The sequence below is a fragment of the Fundulus heteroclitus genome, chromosome 17 (assembly GCF_011125445.2).
Source record: "Fundulus heteroclitus isolate FHET01 chromosome 17, MU-UCD_Fhet_4.1, whole genome shotgun sequence".
In the NCBI taxonomy this organism is placed as follows: domain Eukaryota; kingdom Metazoa; phylum Chordata; class Actinopteri; order Cyprinodontiformes; family Fundulidae; genus Fundulus; species Fundulus heteroclitus.
This window is the reverse complement of record NC_046377.1, coordinates 21,569,869-21,579,212: the sequence shown is the minus strand read 5'-3', so window position 1 is coordinate 21,579,212 and position 9,344 is coordinate 21,569,869. Positions and strand designations below refer to the sequence as shown.

The following is a 9,344-nucleotide window of genomic DNA, read 5'->3' as shown; positions in this document are numbered from 1 at the left end:
ATATGGGACTAAAGATTTGTTTTTCTGTGCTGGGATTAATCTCTGAGCTCGTCACACTCTCCTCATGTGATGGGAACTTCAAGGGGGGGGGAGATTATGCACGGACCCCAGCGCCTCTCACATCTGAGGATTTCTAACTTGATGTAGAAATTGATTGTGAAGAAGAAGAGGACACGTTTCCAGTTAGTTAGCAGTAATTAAAAAGACAACTGATCCCACCAGACAACAAAGACAGCAACTCTTCGTTGTCATATATGTTAATAAAAGTGATAAATATTTACAGAAGGATCCAAACATATACATAGTGCTTGTATCCTTATACATATGGAGTATATTCTACTGCAGGGGTCTGCCACCTGTGGCTCAAAATGCTAAAGCACCAACTAATGCTGTTAAACGTGAATAAAACATGCAGGATTTAGCAGTTTGGTGTTTTCGTGGAATAACTGCGTTAATTTTTCACAACAGAATGAAACTAAAAACATCTGCAGTATTTTTATTTATTTATTACATCTTGTCACTAGGTTGAAAACTGTCTGCTTTTCATGCCACTGAAGAAAATGTTTCCATCCCGTTGTTGCAAATATGTTGTTTTTCTTTCCTTTGAAATCTAAAAATAGAAATAAGGCAACAGTTCTTTAACATTTCCTTCAGTAGAGTTTAATAAAAAAAAAATAGAAGTTGTCTTATTTTTTTTTTTAAGGCCCCGAACGGGTTTTATTTACCTGGACTCTTTGGACTGTAAAGGTTGCAGACCCCTGTTCTACCGTTATGTCGGCGGAACTGAGATTTCCCGAGCGTCCCTGAACGTCGCTCTGTCGGCTCAACCGTTAACGTGAAGTCGCCTTTAAGCAGCTTGGAAGCTGGAGCCGCCGGGGTTTATTCCCTTTAACTCTGACCTTCCGTGGAGCCCAGTTTCCACTCGGATCCACTCGGGATCTGCGAAGCGAGTGAAACCCGACGGGATCGAGAGGTTTGCGGCTTGTTTTGTTCTGTTTTTTTTTTTTATTTCCAGCGATCGCCCTGATTGTTTCCGAGCGTCTGTTGGGTTAGCTTAGCTTCCTTAAAGTTAGCCACTGTCGGCTAAATCTCAGGCTAGCTGTCAAAAGACACTTCACTGCGGCCGTTTAGTTTATTCTTTTTTTTTTTTTTTTTGGTTTAACATTTCTAACCGACGTTTTCTTTACGTAACTTTAATTTGAGGCCGGTCATTATGGGATGGATGAGGGTTCGTGTGCCTTTAAATAAATATAAGTATAGTTAAAAGGATAAGCTGCGTTTGATTCAGCTAGCTGTTAAAATGTTCACTGACATTAAACTGCAAGTTTCACCGCTAAACTCCAATCTTTGTTTCGACAGTTTTACGTCTTACATAACTCTTATAGCTGTTATTATTTTTATTATTATACAGCAACACTTGCTGATTCAGGCATTTCTGTTTCTATTAGCCTGTTCAACCTGAATATCTACTTTTGATTTCATTAGTTTCAATGATTAGTTTTCTGCTATGTGTTGCTAAAAAAAAGGAAAATAAAAGCAACTTTTAAAAGTAAGAAATACTTTAAACCTTGGCTTTGGATACAAATTATATCTTTATTTGGTCTAAAAGGTCTAATAAAGCTGCTAACTGTCCTGATTTATTAGTTTTAAACGATGGAGAAAAACACAATTTTCAAACTTTTTTGTGAAAACCACAAAAAAACAAGACAACAAAAATAAAGCAGCTTATATTTCTGTGCACACCTACCATCAATTATACGGCATCTGGTATAAGAAAGTTAGAGCATTGGGGTCCCAGTTGGAAAGTGATTTTATTTATTTATTTATCAACACTGAGTTTTAAATATAAGATCATATCCACTGTCAGACATGGTGGTGGCAGCATTATGCTGTGGGGCTCCAGCTGTGACGCTAACATGGCATAAAATAACAGATAAATCATATTAAGATTAAAAAAAAAATAGCCGTTTTTAATCACACGCCAGCTTAAAAAAGTTTGGGCTTGAAAAAGGAAAAACTTGAATATATGTTTGGATTCTGGATTTAGATAAACTTGAGGGCTGATCTGAGGTAAGATGACAGAAAAGGATCCAACTTCACCGCAGCTCAGAAATCCTTAAAATTAAATTAATTTAGTCTTCTGTGTTGAGACTTTGGTGGCGACTTGGAGTAAATTTGCTGATCTTTTCTCAAACATCAGTGAAGTTTCTGCTCTTTGCCTGTAAAGGATGTTTTCTCTCCCGGTGCGGCAGCAGCAGCAGAACCACGGGTCGTAAGGAGCCTATGGATCACAAGGCGGCGCAGGAATGTAGCTTTAGGCCAGGTTCATAATCAGCCTCTTGTTTCCCTCTGCAGATCAAGCTCTGGCTGTTCTTTCCTCTTTCCTCCTGCCTCCTCGGCCAGAACGGCAGGAAGCCAGCACAGCTGCTCAGCCGCTCTCCCTCCCCTCTTTCTGTTTCCTTTGTCTTATTTTTAACTCTCATGTTGGGACGCGCTCGTTTTCTTCTGAGTTTCCGCCACCAGGTGCGCTCACAGACGGGATGCGGGCGGCTCCAACGCTCCTTTTTGTTGCAAATGGTGCGTTTTTATCTGGTCGAACCTGCCAGAGCAGGGCGGAGTTAAGATGAGCGGCGCTTTAAACGGGTGGATTTAATCATTTAAACGTATAAAACAAGCTGTTTGGGAGCATTTAGCAGCGTTAAGAGACTTTTAAGAGATTTTCCAGCCTGTGCGCCGTTTGAAGAAGAATAACGAGAGACTCTGGAGGTTCGCTGCTGATTTAAAACCGTAAAAATTGGTTAAAAGTAGTCCAAAGATGGCGAGAGGGACTCATAACCTCAGCTTTTTCCTCCTACATCAGGATGCCTCACCTCAAACTGAATGATTTCACTCGTAAAAATCTGAAAAGTGTGGCGTGCATTTGCATTCAGCCCCACCTGGGGAGTGAAGAAATCTGATAAAGCGTTCGTTTCTTCCTGCCTTGGGTCGGTTCCCCTGACGGCCCGGTACCGGAGTAACGAGCCGGGACCTAACGAGCCGGGACCTAACGAGCGAGGCGTCGGGTCGCTCTCAGGGTGTGAAGAAAGTGTTTCTGATTTTTAGCTTCTTCTTTTTTTATCGCCGCGGAAGATAAGAGGAAGTAAAGCAGGAGGAAATTCACTCAAATCTGTTTGTTCTGCTTTGCTTTGGGTCTGTCGTAACCCGGCGCCGGGGGGGAAACCAGAACCCTTCGTCTCTCTGAGCTGCGTCAGCTCACGTGAGTTTTAACACGACAGACGCAGCAGAATTTCACCCTGAAGATTTACTCAAACATTAAAAAAAAAAAAAATCCTTGTGTTTAAAGGATAAAACGGGGGAAATAAACGATGGATCATCAAAGCCTGATGAGTTTTAGGCGATTAGTCGATCAAACGGGAAAATTAGTCGATTCAGTAAAGAAGAAGAGTTAAAACCGGAGGTGAAAGTGGCAGAAAGAGTAGAAAAATGAAGCGTCCAGATAATTTCTCCTTTCTGGACCCACACCGGGGTAAAAATTCTCCGTTTCTATCTGGCAGGTGGAGCGCGCCTCCTCCCTGTCCGGCCTCCGCCATGTCTCCACCCGTCCGCTCCTGCTGACGGAGCCACCGACTCGCCGCGGCCAGAGGAGCGCTGGGAATGAGCGCTCCGTCCAGGAGGCGGCGCTGCTGAGACCCGATCCGCCCGCGGAGATCGAGCTTCCGCCGGCGCCGCCATGGACGAGTTCTCCACCCGGACGTACGGCACCAGCGGCCTGGACAACAGACCTCTGTTTGGAGAGACGTCGGCTCGGGTAGGACCGCCCGCGGGTTTGTTGCCTAGTCAGCAGAAATGAAGCTGGATTCTGATGAGTTGAGCTTTCTCCCCCCCCGCAGGATCGGATCGTCAACATGGTGGTGGGAGGCTTTACGTCTCTGGTGGTTCTGGTAAGTTTTCAATTCAATGTTATTTATATAGCGCCAGTTCATGATACATATCATCTCAAGACTCTTTCCAAAGTCAGATTCAATCAGATCCTCCAGGTTGGTCAGAAAGTTTCCTCTCTAAGGAAACCCAGCAGGTTGCATCAAGTCTCTCCAAGCAGCATTCACTCCTCCTGAAAGAGCGTAGAGCCACAGTGGACAGTCGTCCGCATTGTTGATGGCTTTGCAGCAATCCCTCATACTGAGCATGCATGAAGCGACAGTGGAGAGGAAAACTCCCCTTTAACAGGGAGGAGAACCTCCAGCAGAACCAGAACCAGGCTCAGTGTGAACGCTCATCTGCCTCCACCCACTGGGGCTTAGAGAAGACAGAGCAGAGACACAGAAAGCACAGAAGCTCACATTGACCCAGGAGTACTTTCTATGTTAGATGGTAATAGAGGATGATCTGTCTCCCCTGATGATGTCACAGCTAACAGAACGCCAGACCAGGTGTACTTTTTATGAAGAGAAAAATGACAGAGAACAAAAAGTTAAAAGCTGAAATGACAACAAACTATGCAGATCGGAGAGCAGTAGGAGAACTCAGCAGAGTGAGAGAAATAGACCCTGATGTCCTCCAGCAGCCTAAGCCTATAGCAGCATAACTATAGAGGTAGCTCAGGGTAACATGAGCCACTCTGACTAGAAGCTTTGTCAAAAAGGAAAGTTTTAAGATTAGTCTTAAAAGTAGACAGGGTGTCTGCCTCACGGACCAAAAATGGGAGTTGGTTCCACAGGAGAGGAGCCTGATAGCTAAAGGATCTGCCTCCCATTCTACTTTTAGAGACTCTAGGAACCACCAGCAGACCTGCAGTCTGAGAGCGAAGTGCTCTGTTAGGAACATACGGGGTAATCAGAGCTCTGATATATGATGGAGCTTGATTATTAAGGGCTTTATATGTTAGAAGAAGAATTTTAAATTCTATTCTTGATTTAACAGGAAGCCAATGAAGGGAAGCTAAAATTGGAGAAATATGATCCCTCTTGTTGATTTTCATCAGAACTCTTGCCGCAGCATTTTGGATCAGCTGAAGACTTTGAACTGCATTTTGTGGACTTCCTGATAGTAAAGAATTACAATAGTCCAGCCTTGATTTTGGTTTTATTTGGCAAAAACACAAACTAGCAGCTGTTAGAGATGAACTGATTACCCCCCTTCATGACCAGCATCTTCGGTACGCGGTACGGTTAAAGCTGCGGAGCCACTTTTCAGACCCAACGAAGCGCATCTTTCCTGCAGACGTCCGGTTCTGACAGCAGCTTTTTTTTTCCAGCTGTTGGCTAAACGACTCCTTTGTTTCCAGGTGACGGTGATCGGCTCGTTCCTGTTCCCCTCGCTGCCGCCGCGGCCGCTCAACATCTTCTTCGCTGCCTGCATCCTGCTGGCGTGCGGCTCCACCGTAGTGCTGGTAACTAGAACCCCCCCTCTGCGAAGATTTCTATTCAGTTGTTTTTAACTAAAGTTGCCCAAAAATACAGCCGACTGGCTCTGAAATCCAGAAAATCAGCAGGAAGAATAAAAATCCAGTGATATTATTTTTGGTTTATTTCAGGATTTCAAACTAAACCTGTTTTTTTTTTTTTTTTGTGGTTTGGTTAAAATGACAAAGCAGAACAAAAACAGAATTAAAGCCTCAGAATCCACATTAAGCCCAATTAAGCTTTTTAACGTAAGCTAAGTCATAAAAACTGCGTTAAAAAGCCCATTTCTGCACGAACCCGACCACTTCTGCCAGTAAAACCTGTTCCTGCTTCTTCTCCCGCAGATATTCTGGTACCGACAGGGCGACCTGGAGCCCAAGTTCAGGAAGCTGATCTACTACATGCTGGCCACCATCGTGCTGCTGTGTTTATGTGCCAACCTTTACTTCTTCGACGTCAGGTAGAGGAGGAGGAGGAGGGGACGGCACGGCGGACCGACCAAAAACAGACTAGTTTACACGGAGAGGCTGGCTGGGACCAAAGGTTTGTCATTTCCTGGTGAGAATGTGCTCTGAGGGGAACGCCATAACTCAGCCTGGAGGACAAACCGGACCCAAACGAGCTCGTTAACACGCAGACGGACGATAACCAGGATCGACGAGGAGAAATCTGCCGTTTTGTCTGCCTACATCCATGTTTCTGTGATCGTTTGTGTTTCAGACAGGCTGAGTCATCCGGCCTGGATTATCACCCCGCAGGCAGGGCGACAGCCTAATCTCCTGGGAATAAAGGACCTGAACTAAGATAGACCTCCACCGGGGGGCGCCGGAGAGTCCAGCTGGAATGAAAGATGCTGAATAAAATCGGTTGTTTTTGTCTAAAAAAAAAAAAAAAAAAAGTGATAAAGAATTGAAGTTGACGTTGAATCGGGTTTTGCTGCAGTGAGTTAAAGTGAAAGCAGATTCAGATTCGTTCCTCTCTGCTGCAGGAAGCCCCACCGGGTCGCCATCTTTGTTGGTTTGAAGTTAAAACTGGAAACCTCAGATCAGCTGCCGGCTGTCTCTTCAGGAGGCTAAAAATAGAAGGATGACTCTAAATATGGCCATAAATGACTTTAAACCAGTGTCTGCTAAGTTTTACAGCCTTTTTTTTTTTCTCAGTGGTGGTGCGTTCAGGGGAGGCTCTCTGGTCAGGAAATCTCACTTTTGTCTGAAGCTTCTTTTAGTCTCCTGGTTTTAACGGGTTTTCCTGCTGTAGTCTGGACCAAATGCAGCACATCGGCGACTCACAGCGTTGTTAGCTTTTTAGATTCATTAACTTTTAGTTTGTGCAGACGCCGGCTTCAACGTCAGACACCGAAAAAAAAAAAAAAGATTTGCACCGTTAACCTGCTGGTCTTTAAATCTGAGCGGCACTCGTAGCTCTGACTGTTAATTTCTAAAGTAAAAGCTGCAGCCGGGCCTCAGATCTAAAGCCTCGGCTTCTGCTGCAGGGCCTTAAAGCTGGGAGCTAAAAATCACATCGTTTAGAAACTGAAATCATGTTCCTGTCATTAATTATGACCAAAGACTGTTAACAATTCAGTTGTTTTATTTCCTGGATGTTGCAACCGACTGTTAGACAAAAAAAAAAAAAAAGACAAAGTTTACCAATTTTTAATAAACGCAGTCTGGTCAGGATCTTCGTTATGAGGCGTCGTCTTTTGTGCCCGACGTCCTGCGGATGATTTCAGGATCTGGATTTCTAAGTGACCCTGAATTTAACGCCGGTGGAGGGGAATACGGCTGAAACGTGGACAGCTGGGATCAGACTGCAGGCGTCACAAATGTCCGCTCTGCATTCATTTAGGCACATTTCCATCCCCGGCTCTTCAGATCTAGAGCGAAAACGAGAACCGGATGGATGCTGCGCTGCAAAAAGGGAACTAAAAATGAAAATTTCTTGAAATCAGTGTATTTTTCCTTGATTAGAGCAGGTAAATAAGACTATTTGCCAATGGAATAAGATTTTTGAGCTTAAAATTAGGGCTGAACGATTTTGGAAAATAATCTAATTGCGATTTTTTTTCTTAATATTGCGATTTAATGCGATTTTTTTTTTTTCCAGTTTAATTTATCATGTCTTTTTAAACATATACAAACAACAAATCATTTTGTTTCCTCGCTGTGTGGATTAGTTGCTAAAAGACCCGCAGCATCTAAACTCGGAGCAGTAATAATTGCGTTCTGCCTACAATATATTTCAACCAAAATTGCAATTTTGACTTTTCTCTGCATTAACCACAAGCAACAAAAATGGCCTCTAAATAAAGATGTTTGTAAACAAGGACTATTTAAAACAAGAACTTTTAATGTTTCTATTAATCAGAATATTGTTCAACAGAACAGCTTTTAATTTAATTGGACATTAATCCTTGTTGAACATAAAGTCCAACCAACAAGCAAGTCTATGTATTAAACTGATTGACCAGAACTTAATGCTATGTATGATTATATAAACTCTAAAAAAAGTAATAAAATTAGATTATCTCACTGCTGCAACTGTCTTCCCTTCCATGTGGAGCAAACCCACTTTAAACATTTTACCAACACCTAATGGACGTGTCTAATTCACTAATTGTTACATAGCCAAAAATTGCAGACTCTGCAATTTGGAAATTGCGTTTTTTTTAAATCGCGATTATATTGAAAATGCGATTAATTGTTCAGCCCTACTTAAAATAGGAACAACTCATCTCCATCGTCTTATTTCAAGGGTAGTTTATCTAATTATCTTATTTTAGGGGTAGAAATACTCATTCAATTGGCAAATAGTCTAATTTAGCTCTATAAATCTAGGAAAAATACACTAATTTCAAGAAACTTTTCCTTAATTTTAGTTCCTTTTTTGCAGTGTAATGTACTCAAACAGAAACGAGCATAAAGATGGACGGACATCAGGGTTCCTACAGTCTGGAATCTGATTTCACCGGTTTCTGGTTCCTTTAATTTTCCCTCCCTCCTCTTCCTCATGCCGTTACATCCTCCTGGTTGTCTCCTTCCTTCTGTCCAGTTTCCTTTTCTTCCCGGGTTTCATGTAGGACTATCTGCCACAGATTCGTGCCGAACTCAAACACAGACGTCTGAATCCGCTCCGCTCTGGACGCTGAAGCGTCTCCATCAGCAGACCTGAAGATCCTGGATGGAAGCGGCTGCAACGAGCTTCCTGGTCCTTCCCTGAAGAGGAGGCGAGCTGCTCCTCCTCCGGTTCAGCTGGAGCCCAGGATGCCTCTGGAGGCTCGACCCGCGGGGATCAGACCCAGAACTTCCCGCTCTGATCTGGAAACACCCTCTGACTCCCCAGGAGACGCAGGAGGGTTTGGGTTATGAAGGCATAAAATAAAAGGTGAAAAACGGCCAGATGTTCTCCTTTAATGATGAAACGCCCAGTCAGACTCAGGAATGTCTCTGTTTTACACTGCAAAAAGAGAACTGAAAATGAGTAAAATGTTCTTAAAATGAATGTATTTGCCCTTGATTTGAGCAGGTAAATAAGATTATTTGCCAATGGAATGAGTATTTTTACCCCTAAAATAAGATTATTAGATATAATGCACTTGAAATAAGATGATGGAGATGAACTGTTCCCATTTTAAGTGCAAAAATCTTATTCCATTGGCAAATAGTCCTATTTACCTGCTCAAATCAAGGAAAAATACTTTTATTTCAAGAAGAATTTTCCTATTTTTAGTTTTATTTTTGCAGTGTAGGGAATAAACGCTTTTATCGCCTCTGGGATCAACTCTGGGCCTTTTAGGGTTTGTTACGCTGCTTTGACAAAGTATTCACACCCGTTATGTTACTTTCCAACAACAAACCTCAGAGTGACTTGAAGAAATCTGGGTATAAATACCATGAAAGGAAGATTTATGGATAAAAAAAAAAAAGGTAAGCATTTTTGTCC

General features: G+C 42.8%; 1 protein-coding gene across 2 annotated transcripts; it reads left to right on the top strand.

The window, feature by feature from the left end:
* Positions 1-810: 810 nt before the first annotated feature.
* Positions 811-7,081, top strand: tmem243b (transmembrane protein 243, mitochondrial b). 2 transcript variants are annotated; one of them, XM_021324420.2, is made up of 5 exons: positions 811-973; positions 3,555-3,808; positions 3,891-3,941; positions 5,285-5,389; positions 5,747-7,081. In XM_021324420.2, the coding sequence occupies exons 2-5, from the start codon at positions 3,731-3,733 to the stop codon at positions 5,864-5,866; spliced, it is 354 nt and encodes a 117-aa protein (XP_021180095.2). In that variant the 5' UTR covers positions 811-973; positions 3,555-3,730; the 3' UTR covers positions 5,867-7,081. The 2 variants fall into 2 exon arrangements, with proteins under 2 accessions (XP_021180095.2, XP_036004763.1); XM_036148870.1 differs by lacking the exon at positions 811-973 and adding an exon at positions 2,966-3,256.
* Positions 7,082-9,344: the final 2,263 nt, after the last annotated feature.

Coding starts and splice junctions, on each gene's coding strand:
- tmem243b (XM_021324420.2), top strand. CDS start 3,731: ATGGACGAGTTCTCCACCCGGACGTACGGCACCAGCGGCCTGGACAAC. Junction 3,942..5,284: donor TTACGTCTCTGGTGGTTCTG/GTAAGTTTTCAA, acceptor CTTTGTTTCCAG/GTGACGGTGATCGGCTCGTT. Junction 5,390..5,746: donor GCGGCTCCACCGTAGTGCTG/GTAACTAGAACC, acceptor CTTCTCCCGCAG/ATATTCTGGTACCGACAGGG.